This window comes from Ascidiella aspersa, chromosome 9 (assembly GCF_963924565.1).
Source record: "Ascidiella aspersa chromosome 9, kaAscAspe10.2, whole genome shotgun sequence".
NCBI classification, from domain to species: domain Eukaryota; kingdom Metazoa; phylum Chordata; class Ascidiacea; order Phlebobranchia; family Ascidiidae; genus Ascidiella; species Ascidiella aspersa.
In genome coordinates, this window is record NC_139455.1 from 6,362,630 (window position 1) to 6,375,479 (window position 12,850).

Here is a 12,850-nt window from a genome sequence, read left to right on the forward strand (position 1 = left end):
CGGGCTTTGCCAAGTGCCTAGCTTGGCGCAGGAACGCGGAAATACGTTTAAAGTCAATCGGCCAAGGCTTGTTCTGTGCTGAATTGGAGACAAGTGAGACTTCAATTGGCGGAAATAGTTGAATGCTGAAGTCGCATTTCGTTTGCTTTAAGTTCAAATTTACCCAACCAGTTTATTCAGCAGTCTGAGCAATTTTAAAAGGGGCGCGATTTTTAAGGCCGAGAAAATAAAAAAATCGCATGTAAATACGTCAGCTTTTTCAACAAAACGGACTTCGTTTAAACAAAGTTTTTCGCACTGCTTGCTCTTCTACTTAATGCTATATGGTGCTATATGTGTTGAGGTTCATTGAGCTATTTTTCTATTCAGATTAGATTTGTAGAGATGAGAATTGATTTGGTTCTTGGAGCGTTCTTCGTTTTCTACTGCCTGATTGGTAAGTAAAATGTCGTGGTTTTTCTTCGTGGTTTTTAAATATGATAAAATAAATAAGTAAACCGACGAGTTCCAACGTTCGACGTTTTATTTAAAAACTTTTGTCTGTTATTTTTCCTTCAAGCAAGTTATATTTCATTTTCGCGAATCTCAAGTTTCAAAATGTCAGTTGTTCTTAACTTTTTTATACTAATGTTCTTTTTAAACATTTAATTAGCTTATGCGTAGCCATATATGTAGCTGTGGTGTCAATAACCCGCACAAATGGCTGATTTTGTTAAATAAGAGCAAGGTGAGAATCTTTTTTCAGGTTTCCAACCTTTTACGCCTTCTTCTAAATACCTAACCTTGTTTGTCATTTCTAACAATTTTCGTGCGTTTCGCTAAAGAAACACTGACAAAAAGTCTACTTTCTTCCCTGCCTACAACTTTGCAGAGAGTGGCCAACCCTATTGTGAGCGTGACTTAGACCGGCTCCCTAAGGGTCGATTCTGCAGAAAGCCTTGCAATACGACGAGCGACTGTCGAGGTGTTAAAAAGCGATGTAAATGCGACGGAAACTGCGGCAAGTCTTGCTTTAACCCAAGTAAGTCCATTGAATAATGGAAATCTAGCAGATCACGCAATGTTGCTGCGTAATAGACATTGAGTGACTTCCGTTTGATTAAAAGAGAAAAACGCCAACCATATTTTCATCGCCTCTGAAGAATATATATAACGTCTAATAATTTATTTGTCTCTGTTAAAAGTGGTTAGGTTGTCATCAGTTTTAACTGAATCAAGTAATGAGCATTAAAGTGGCAAATTACGAGAATAAAGGATAACCTCGTTTAACTGTTTTTACTTTTGTTTCAGGTCATACGAAAGTATAAGCTATTGCTGCCAGGCATAATGTCAAGTTTATACAGTTCTTTTGGTAAATGTAACTTTTTATTCCGACGTTTCGACGTCCTATACAGCTCGTCTTCATCAGGGAAAATAACACTGAATGCACTAGTACAGTGTTCAATAAACAAAGAAAAAAAGAAAAAAAAAGAATGGAACGCAACGCAACCACCGCCCGATTATTTTTCTTTTTTTTTTTCTTTTTTTTTCTTTGTTTATTGTGCACTGTACTAGTCGCATTCAGTGTTATTTACCCTGATGAAGACGACCTGTATAGGACGTCGAAACGTCGGAATAAAAAGTTACATTTGCCTGAAGAGCTCTATAAACTTGACATACGAAAGTATGTGGTCGTTTTGGCGAAAATGTTGAATAAAATCTTATCAAATAATGATAGGTTAACAATTTACTATCAGACCATGTTCGGTGTCACTTGCACAAATTATAATTTGTTTTACACAATTTTCCAGGGGCCGAATGCCCTGCACTGCCAGCAATACCGCATGGAAAGGTTTACTACCTTACTGGAACACGTCACTATCGCAGCGAGGCCACATACGTCTGTAACGAGGGCTACAAACTGGAAGGTTTCACCCGACTCGTTTGCCAGAGCAATAAACGCTGGTTCGGAAAAAGTTCCTCCTCATGTGTTGGTTGGTAATGTCGTTAATTTGGTCTTGTGTCGCACGTTTGTTTTAAGCTTAAGTTTTAAAGTTTTCGAACTAATTAGGGAATTTTTCAGTGTTCTCCGAAGGTCATTTAATTTGCCCAATTGAAAAAAGGAAAATCCTCTATTTTCAAGTGGTCATATATGGCAGTCGTATATAGTCCATAGTGACTTATAAATATAGGCTACTAGATTTTCGTTTTCGATGCTAAGCAACGGTAGAGTTCATTATTGAAAATAGGTTCTTCTGGCATATATTTATTCAACCAACGTTTCGGCTTACTATACGGCAAGCCTTCGTCAGGGACTGCCACACATGGCCAACTGGACGCAAAATAAAATGACACAAAGAAAAAAGGAGATAAAAATGTGCGAGACAACGTTCAAAATATACAGCGTAGTTCATGTTGTTTACAAAACTTATATGCGGAGTGGTAATCTATTTCATGGAAGAAGTAACGTTGCTGGTATACGGAAGAAATATATTTTCGTGATTTCGCATGGTATAAAAATATGCGTCCTTCTTCAATTTTTGTTTTTTTACAAAATGTTTTTTTGCTAAATACTTTGGTCCACAAAGTTTTGAAAATAGGTATCGTAATTCATGTATTGCGCCATCTTTTGGTCCCCATGCTTAAAGGCGTGTCTCTGATCTCGTGAACTTTTTTAGTAACTTTTACTCTAGGAATGGTCGCGTGGCACGAACGCCAACGCTGAGCTCTATCTTGAACAAATGAGGCTACAGAATACGCTGCATAGCTCGCTTACTGAACCGACCATCTGACAACCCACTAAAAACAAGATTACCATGTGCTTAATTTGCGCTGCAAACTAAGGAATACCCCTTCAGGGCTTAAACAAAACTGTAAAATTAAAAGAGAGTGATAACAAGTGAAAACGTATAGATGTAACGACAAGAAACTAAATAAGGCAAGAAGTGAAGTGGAGTTAACCAAAGCAAATTAAACATAGAAAAATAAAAATAAATTACCACAACACATGGACGAAAACGATTTATGAAGCACCTTTCTAGATTTATAAAATCACGCCCTTTCTTCGTGGTTAGTAAATTTTCATATTTTTAATCCATCCCGACAATTTATTCTTCTTTTTTCACGGTAGCTTGTGCATTTCAACTATATGTAGCATTTATGTGGAAGAAAATAAAACGCACCGCAGACATTTTTGATTCCAAGACGATTTGTCAAGGAAAAAGTATGATTTTCTATTATACAATACGTGGCATTAATTGTTTCGCAGAAGGGTGTCCGACTCCAAGTGCGGTGGGCCCAGCGTTCCCGAATTACCACGACGAGAATGGCTTCGGGCCTGGCGATAACGTGACGTACGGTTGTTGGCAAGGTAATATTTTTATTTTGCGGCTAATCGGATCTAACTATTTCGTACCAAAGTTTGAATTATTTTACTCGCAATTCTTGTTCTTATCGTTCGGATTCATTTATGTCGAGCATTTGCGATGGATCGGACACAGCAGGTCCTCGAACAAGCGTGATAAAAACATTCCACTCAGCTTTGAGTGGAATTTCTTGCAAGGAAGATTTCGTTGCAAACTTACCCGTGCACCTTTTTGCGTTAGTTTTATCTGCGATTAGTTTGACACCTTAAAACAAATTATCTAAACTTTTTATTGACCTAAAAAGTTTTAACAGTGCTTTTCTCAATATGGATATCTTTTTTTGTTTTTTTTTATTGTAATAAAAATGGCGATTTTTAGAGTGTATAAATCACATATTGGGGATTTCAATGTAAGTGTGCAATGGTTCTAATGTGCAATGCTTCCTGTATATAGGTTCGCCTAAAAGCAAGCGCATTGCGCGACATACTATTCAAATTATAGTGGAAATAACTCAGTATTCAATTTGTTGTTTTAGCAAAGAAGTTGAATTACCCCAAGTTTATCACTTGCTTTTTCGGGATTACATTTCATGCTAGAAATTGCTGGTTTGGAATATACATCTTTGATGAACTTCATTTTGTATTGGATCGGCACCGATACTACCCTAGTGTCGGATGAGTACCGATAAACACCACTGGGCTGTATCGGCTCCAATCTAATACTACCAGTCTAACCTTGCCACAGACTTCGAGGTGGCTATTTTTCGGTTTGGAGAACCTTTAAGAACTTTTTTTCTTGCTTTGTCAGGTTTCTACGCCTCGGGACCGGCTCTTGTGTTTTGCGGCGAGGACTTTCGCTGGTCGCCGCTTCGGATGACTTGTTACAAAAGGCACTGTCCAAGGCCAGACAAGAACAGCCACCAAACAATCGACAGAAGAGATTACAGCTTCGGTTCGCGAATTGTTTATCACTGCGATCCTGGTAAGCGACTGTGGCGATGTTAAGCGAATATTTAGAAAGCATTTACACACTCTGTATCAGTGCTTTTCAACCGGGTGTATCGTACACCCCAGAGTGTACCAGAATTTGTACCAAAATGATGGGGTGTACTTGGGTGTACGAGATACGGCATTATAATAAGCCTATGATTAGGTATCATAATAAATAAACAGGTTTATTACCAGACTGAATGGAGTGTACAATAGATGGCACAACATGTATTTAAGTGTAGGTAGCTTGATATTCAATATTTTAAGGTATTAACTAGTTCTAGTTAATCTGCAGCACAACAGGGTGTATGCTTATAAGATAAGTTTAATGCATTGCGTGGACTTGGGTGAACAAGTTCTTCAGAAACCATAAAGTGTGTAGCCTACTGTTCCAAAAAAGGTTGACAAGCACTGCTCTATATAACGACGACGCCAATCGTTCGACACACTTTCATAGGGTTAGGAAAAATTAAACGTTTTTTTTATTGGAAACTAATAGAGTTTTTCTATATAGATAGATAGATATATTTTACTTGGCTACCAATTCTAGTGGCTCAGATATGTTTCGCTACCACATGACGTTCCCAATGCAGCCATGCAAGACACTTTGCTTAAGGCAGACTTGGACAACTAGATAATTCTAGTTTTCTAATTCAATGACTTAGAGCAAAATGCGGCTAATTCTAATTCTAATCTAATTTGGGAATTGCTTGTGTGCTCTAATTCTAGTTCTATAATCTAATTCGTATTTTACCAAAACTCCTACTTTGTCCAACGACATTTTTAGTCTCTTAGTGAAAACAAAAAATTTGAATTCAAACTCTTTGGTTGAAACGTAATTTTCACGGACTAAAAATCATATGCTATGCTACAATGCTTAAAAATTAGCACACACATAATTGACATGCAAATTCCTATTAAAATACTTCTCCATTTAAATGTTATTGATTGTTAATAATAAAATGTAATTTTTGTTTAAATTCTAGTTCAATTTCGTTTTTTTAAGGATTCGGTAATTCTAATTCTAATCTAATTTGAGAAAACTCAAAATGATCTAATTCTAGTTCTAATCTAAATTGGAAAAAATGAAATGCTCTAATTTTTATTCTAATCTAATTTTGAAAAGCTAAAATAAATCTAGTTGTCCAAGTCTAGCTTAAGGGTCTTGACTTCTAATCAGTAAGATCTTATTATCTTGATAATTAAGCCTAAGTTTAGGAAAAGACAGGGTCTAGTCGGGGGCTAATCGCTGAAAACGGGCCGTGCAACGTTTTCAGGTTGTCTTTCTTTCTTTTCGCGTTCTCTCGCTCGGCTGCCGAGCTCTCTCTTTTGCGAAATTCGCCCCCGACTTTCGCGGATAAACAAGCTCGGATCCGTTTTCGCTGCTCTGTATACGACGCGACGAGCGGCGCAGTTAAAATTGCCATTTTTATTTTGTTTAATAAAGCAGAAGGTAAAATTTAGGAACAAAGTTTTGCTAACATTGCTACTTTATGTTAGCATTTAGTCAGAATTTCCGAATTACCTTTATACACAAGTATTTTATTAGGTTACGAAATGCCTCCTGGTACCAAGAATGAAAGAACCTGTAGATCCACACTGCAGTGGTCCGGATCTGCGCCTACCTGCACTGGTGAGGCAAAAAGTTAACTAATACGTAAATGATTGCTTAGGTATATCACAAAGTTAAGAAAAAAACGACGATTGGCATAAATTGTTTCTGACAAACGAAGTTTATTTGGATTTTGACCCACAGCGCTCGTTAAATAAGCTAGCTATACCTTTCGCAATGCAGTGAAGCGGTGCGAGGCGCCGCGGGTACCAGACCATGGTCGGGTGAACGACCAGAACTCCGACTACACCTACCGTTCTCAAGTGACTTTCGCATGTGACCCTGGATACACGCTGGTTGGCGACAAATCAGCCACTTGCAACGAAAATGCGACGTGGCAAGGCCAAGCTGAGTGCATCGGTAAGTTCAACGGCCCCCAGTAGGGATGTCTGATAATATCTATCAGGGGATGGCAGCGCTATTTGTCTGGCACTATACAGAGCGATTACTCATTCCCCGAAAAAAATCTTCATATCGAACTTAAGCGAACTTCCTGACTCCTGAGTATAGTGTTGGTTTCCAAAGCTAACCGACGTAAAAACCTTACATTAAATATATGTATATTTTGGTTTGTTTCACGGAATGCATTCAGTCGAAATGCGCTATGCATACTGTATCATCTAATTGTAGGCTGTGGACTCTTAAACTCTTCCATTTCTGTTAAACAAGAATATAATATCGAGCAATTGCGAATGTCGTTTACGCGCCTCATCATTCCTAATAGGACACAAACCTAGGATGTTATGATTTGTTACTTCAAAATGTGCAGCTGACAGTCGTGTTATTAATACTGCTGATAGAATCAGCCTGTGATACATAAATCCTTGTTGGAAGTGTATTATGAACTTGGGTAATGTTGAATGTGTATTATGAACTTGGGTAAAAGCCGCACGTCATGGTTTTCGCAGTAGGTTTTGTGCTACTCATTAAATGAAGAGTAATTAAGGGTTGTCACCCTTTTGTTTTGGCAAAATCTAATGTAACCCGCGTTAACACTTAATTAACAATTTTGCCCGCCTTAAAAAAGTGTTGCAGGCCCTTTTCGCCTTAAGCGTCGGTCGCCGGATAATTTGTGGTGGCCGAGCATTGCTTGCCAGGCAGCGATTTGCAGGACGAAACCACGCCATTGACTTGATTTGCAGTCGACCCAAGCTGTGACTTCGAATCGTACAGGAATCCCACCTGTGGCTACTTAAACGGAGAGAACAGCGATTGGAACCGTTATCTGGAATGGAACACCTGGCAGGGCAGAAGAAGTAAGCTCATATCAGTGTTGTCATGACTTTAGTCAATGGCTTGACTTAAGCGCACTTAAGTCACTTTTTTTAAATGACTTGACTTGACTTGAGTCATTTCGGCAACTGGCTTGACTTGACTTTAGTCTTTCAGATAAATTACTTTGGTTAAAATGAAGGGTTTTTATAAAGCTTATAAATATGGGTTATATATCTTAGTTTAATTTATTAATCAGATTGCTTTTTTATTATTTTTCAGTTGAGCTTATGCTCGCAATCGAGCTAGTTTGCCAATTTTAGAAGTTTAGCCTTTCATTTTTCTGACAAGGACTTAACTTGTAATTGACTTGCTCTAATTATGAATTGACTGGAACTTGACTTGTGATTTATTGAACAACACTTGACTAGGACTGAAGTTGTTTTACAAATGACTTGACCGCGAATTTAGTTATTTTACACTAACGCATGACTTGACTTGGACTTAAGTTATTTCAAAATAACTTGTTTACAACACTTACCTACATTGACGTGTATTGCCGCTACTGTCCAACAGCGTAAGTAGGAGCAGCCACGCCTTTCGACCATTTGATTTAATCGTGTCTTATAGATGTCCTGAATTTCACTCACTGAAAGTGAAAACCGATACACGGATAAAGATAAATACCTAATCCCTGATCACTCTTTCTGCTGGTTCACTCTTTTCTGCTGGTTCACTAAAACTACATCCAACTTTAGATGTAAACCATTTCCTAATTTATGAAACACTGCGCTATATTAAACCTACAGCCTTTGTGTAATGTTAGATTAATTATGGGCAATTTTGGATTAATTTTAAATAACTTTGAATTATTGTCGACACTTTAGTTCAAGCGACGGGCGATTATAAAATAGGAAATTACAGATTGATGAACAAACTTTGTGTTAGTTCGAAATATAGCAATTTTCGGGAAAGCTTTGATAACGAAGACCTGGGAAATTTGAATTATGGCCAATTCTGAGTAAGTTAGATGTATGTGGACAGCTTAAAAACTTTTTTGAGATATGTAGGTGTCTTCACAGGATCTAATCCCTTTAAGTAAGTTTAAATTTAAGAAAGCTTCTGGTTTTACTGAAAGCAAACAAAATTGACATTGGTCTTTTCGCAGGTTATGCGCTGCGCACCAACGCGTACGGCACCAAGCCTCACACTCTTTTCACTCGCGGATTTCTAGTGGAGCGGGAAAAGTGCCTCAAGTTCCATTTTAAGCTCGCCATCCGATCGGAACTGGCGGTAAAAATCGGTTCGCGCGAAAGGTTCGACCTTCTACTTGACTGTCATGTACCATAATTGTGAAACGATTTCGTTTTGCAGTATAGCCAGGGACGGATTAAGGCGGGGGCTGAGGGGGCCGCAGCCCCAGGCCCACCAAAAAAATAGGCCCACCGCAACATTTTAAGTTATCTTTTTGAAAAAAACTGTCAAGTTTTAATCTCATACCACCTATGATACCAGATAGTTTCATTGGTTAGAGTAAATATTCATCATATTTATTTTTATATTTTTGACCATAAGCTTGTGACGTCAGTGCGTGTTTGTTACTTCACAACATGAAGCTACTATGCGAAGACAAGCTTTGACTTGTCTAAATTCTAAAGCTATAAAACATATTAATTGAATCTGGTTCATTTCAAGTAATTGTGGTTGGAACAATAAACAGAATGTAAATAGTCCAAAAGGCCTCTGATTAGCATACATCCCCAGGTCCATGAAAACCTTAGTCCCTCCCTGAGTATAGCTATTGTCGATCTGTCACTAAAAACAGAACTAGTGAAAACAAACAAGATGATTTGTTGAGCGTTTTTTCATGTTAGGTCATTTTTTAAATTTATACACTCCATCAAATTTTTGCAAAAAAAAAATAAACATCACTGTGTAACAACAAATGAACTAACTTTGCTAGCTATTACGGTTTACTAATAGCCTTTGAGTACTAGAAAGAATTTCAGCTGGTAGTTGTCCAATAAAATAAGATTGGAGCCGATACCCGGTGCCAACTGGTACTCGCGGATACCAGAGTGGTATCGGTGCCGATCCAAAATCAGATTAATTTAAGCATTTTAGCCATGTTTTTCGATCTAACTGGACGTTTTTCACTTTGAAAAACTTTAGACAGTTCCATATTAGCATTTAAGGCCCGTTTACACTACAGCTGCACTGAGCGGAGCTGAGCTGCACTGGGCGTAAAATTGTTTCCACTACAGCTGCACTGGGCGTAAAAATCGCTCCAAAACGTAGCGTCGTAGCGTGTTACTATAGCTGCCCTGGGCTTGAGTTTAGCAAAGCGTGAAAATCGCTTCAAAGCGTATTTTTTTCCAGCTGCACGGGGCTTGAGTTTAGCAAAGCGTGAAACGCTCGCCACAATAGAATTTAAATGCAAATTACGCTTTGCTCAGCTCAGTGCAGCTGTAGTGTCAACAGGCCTTAATGATAACGAAGCCTTTCCAGCGATAAAGCATCTTTTTCTAAACAATTCTTTGGAAGTTGAACAATTTACTGTTTTTGATCATAGTAATGACGTCATTTGGTATAGAATCGGTTAGAACAGGGGTGTTCAAATGATTTCTGTCATAATCAACCACAGCCAAACCTGACAACATCATGATCTACAAAATACGAATAGATAACATATTGGACATTCTTTAATCTTTATGGTGCTCTATTTATGTTAACATACCTTAAAACATATGAATATCTCTTTTAAAATCAAAAGTGAAGTGACCAAGTGTGCTACAGCTGAAAGATTGTTTCAATGAGAAAAAGATGAGTTGGTATAGATCTCACAATTGCATCGAATCGGGGCTTTCTGTCACTTACTGATACCCACAAAAGCTCATAGAGATGAGCATTTGTGAGTCTCGTTCTATGCTTGTGTTTTACAAAATTCATTGAAAAAAAACAACGACTCACAAAGTTAGGTAGAAACGAAGCAAGTAAGGACCCTACTAGCCAGGCTGGTTATAACTGGGTAGACTCCTTTTCATGTTAACAAGTGTTAACCAAAACACATTTGGATCTGCGATACAAATCTTATCACCTTTAAGATTACACAGTTCTATCTACAATATAGACATCAGCAATGCATAGGCTATTCAGTAGAAAGTTGAGTTTCCACATGATCAACATCAGAAGACAGTGGATGAGAGATTAACTCTCTAACTTAACTGATTTCATAAAATTCCTTGAACCTTTCACAGAACTCAGTGTCCTAATTTTCCGGGCATTCGACAAAGCATGACTAATTACTTTATCTGATAACTTCTTTTAGAGTGACTTTTAAGCATGGAAGTGGATCATGTAAAAAAACCATGACCAACTCTTTACAAAGGTCCAGTCTCTTCAAAGTATTGTCAGTACTTACTTTTTTTTTAAGTTTTTTTTTTACAAGACTATATTGGACGATCCACATAAAAATTGAAAACATCATTATTGCGAATAAAATACTTCGTTTCGGATAGCAATACTGGTAAGCTCGGGTCGATATTAACCATAGTAACATGTTATTTCCTTCAAAGGTGGAGCGTTTCGACGCCTCGTGGCGAGTGGCAACCGGCCGAAGTTCCAATACCTCCCGCACAAAGTCAATCCATTTCCTTCGTCGCAAGATCGGGCGTTGTTAGCCTGGATGACGTCACTGTTCTTGACGAGCCTTGTTGTGAGTTTACTCTGTTTGTATTTGCCTCCTACGCTGTTAAGGCCCATTTACACCAGAGTTGAGAGAAGCGTCAGAGCTTGGCTTAAAATCACGTGTGTATTATGGCTGCGTTGAGCCTATTTTTTCCAAAAAATCACGTGATTAATCAGCTGTTTATACTTTCAGCAAGTTTGTAGCCTGGTAGGCCTGTGATATAAAAACAACTAGCATACGAAAGAATGGTGATCTTTAGGCTAAACTGCTAAAGCAACTAGAAGGGGCACCCGCACAACACGTTAACTGCATTGTTAGTATGTAACCACATTTCACAGCCAAGAAGTGAGTTTTAAAGCGCAAATTTCGTATCTTAGAGACAGGGACACTTTTTCACTTCTATAAATTTTATAATTACATTTTTAGTTGAAAACTTAAGTGAATGCAAAACAATTGTTGTTATTTTTCTCTCAATAGCCGTATGAAAACTCGATTGCTCAGGTCAACGACATAACACGAATTCAAGCTGCACGCAGGCACATATTGTAGGCAGGCGGACAGAAAAGAGAAAAAAAAATTCTGGAATCTCTGAGTTGCTCTTTCTATTAGCATAGCTGATATTGCTGATTAAATGTCAATTACCACGAAAAACAGAAAGGCGAGTATGGGAACTATTAAAATCGTTTTTTTACAATCTCAACGAAACCAATCAATTGGCCGGGCCTAACTCAACTTACGTTAGTACAAAATTTCCTGGGAATTTATAAGAGTAGGGTTATCGTTGTCAACCAAACGAAGCTTACTCTTTTTAAACAATGTATCAGCGCCGTACCTCTTCGAAAGTTCTACTTCAATATTTAAATGTTTATAGTGTTTTAATTTGTTCCATTTTTTGTTTGGTGTCAAATTTTGCTTTTATGATGTCCTATGCTTTACATCAAACTGGTTTATATTTAAGAAACTGATGAAATTATTCGTAATTTGACTATTTGCCACATTTTTGGCTACTAATTTTTAATAACTTCTCAGTTTTTTGAATATATTTGCTACTTTTTACGGCCGGTTTGAGCTATGTTGAGCCAGAACAGTATACGGTGAAGATCTAGACCAGGGGTGGGCAAACTGCGGCTCGCCGGCATGTTTTTTGTGGCTCTTGTAGTTGAATCGTAAAATAAATATAAAACTGTTACATCTGCCAGCGTTTATGACGTAACACTAGACATAGAATCCGAAGAGTTAATTAACAGCAAGTGAACGCAATTTTATTGCTAAGCTTTCAGAGATTAGCAAATCTAACGAAAGACTGATATTATTAAATTTTGTGCGTGTTATTTTGTTATTACCGTTTTGTTATATTACAATTCTGCTATTATTGCTGAACTTACATTATGTACCGTTTTTGTATTGAAATAATGTTGAGACTCTCTGGTCCTTGTATTTTCTGCAAATAGCTCTTCCAATTGAATACATTTGCCCACCCCTGATCTAGACTGTGCACAAAGGTTGGGCACCATGTCACCCCCTCTAAAAATAATTTTTTTGCCAAATTTAATAATGAAACCGCCAAAATTGTTCATGCACTTCGAAACCGCAAAAATTGAATTCGTTTTCTAGTTTTGTTTTATCCTGTTTCGTTGACACATTTAGCACACAGTCTCTTTGAATTTCATTGGATGTTTTCTGTATATTCAAAAGACACATATCACCGAGAGTAGCCTACAACGGAAACTTTAAAAATACGTTTTTTCCGACTTACATATAAAATTCATACATCTTTATGAATGACAGCAGTCGAGGGAAGGTTTTGCAATATGGCCACTGTATTGAGGGTCGTCACACCTTTTGGATTACGAATAGGGTAATGTTTTGTTTTTCACTAAGGGCTACATTTATAGGTTGTTTTTATACAGCTTTACAACTACGGAGACAACGTCCTCACAACATGTTTGTCAAAATCAGCAAAATAAAGTCGTATTTTGAGCACGAGCAATTTGTTTTGTCCAAA

At 37.7% G+C, this 12,850-nt stretch overlaps 1 protein-coding gene across 1 annotated transcript in view; it reads left to right on the forward strand.

The window, feature by feature from the left end:
* The first annotated feature begins 352 nt into the window (after nt 1-352).
* The window catches only part of LOC146132083 (sushi, von Willebrand factor type A, EGF and pentraxin domain-containing protein 1-like), a 44,315-nt gene continuing 31,817 nt past the window's right edge, over nt 353-12,850 (forward strand). Inside the window, exons 1-10 of the mRNA XM_083396885.1 lie at nt 353-436; nt 872-1,021; nt 1,791-1,973; nt 3,248-3,349; nt 4,152-4,325; nt 5,883-5,966; nt 6,129-6,305; nt 7,088-7,201; nt 8,326-8,473; nt 10,733-10,872. Of these exons, the coding sequence (XP_083253011.1) occupies nt 385-436; nt 872-1,021; nt 1,791-1,973; nt 3,248-3,349; nt 4,152-4,325; nt 5,883-5,966; nt 6,129-6,305; nt 7,088-7,201; nt 8,326-8,473; nt 10,733-10,872 (1,324 nt within the window). The 5' untranslated portion in view covers nt 353-384. The remainder of the gene's footprint in view (nt 437-871; nt 1,022-1,790; nt 1,974-3,247; nt 3,350-4,151; nt 4,326-5,882; nt 5,967-6,128; nt 6,306-7,087; nt 7,202-8,325; nt 8,474-10,732; nt 10,873-12,850) is intronic.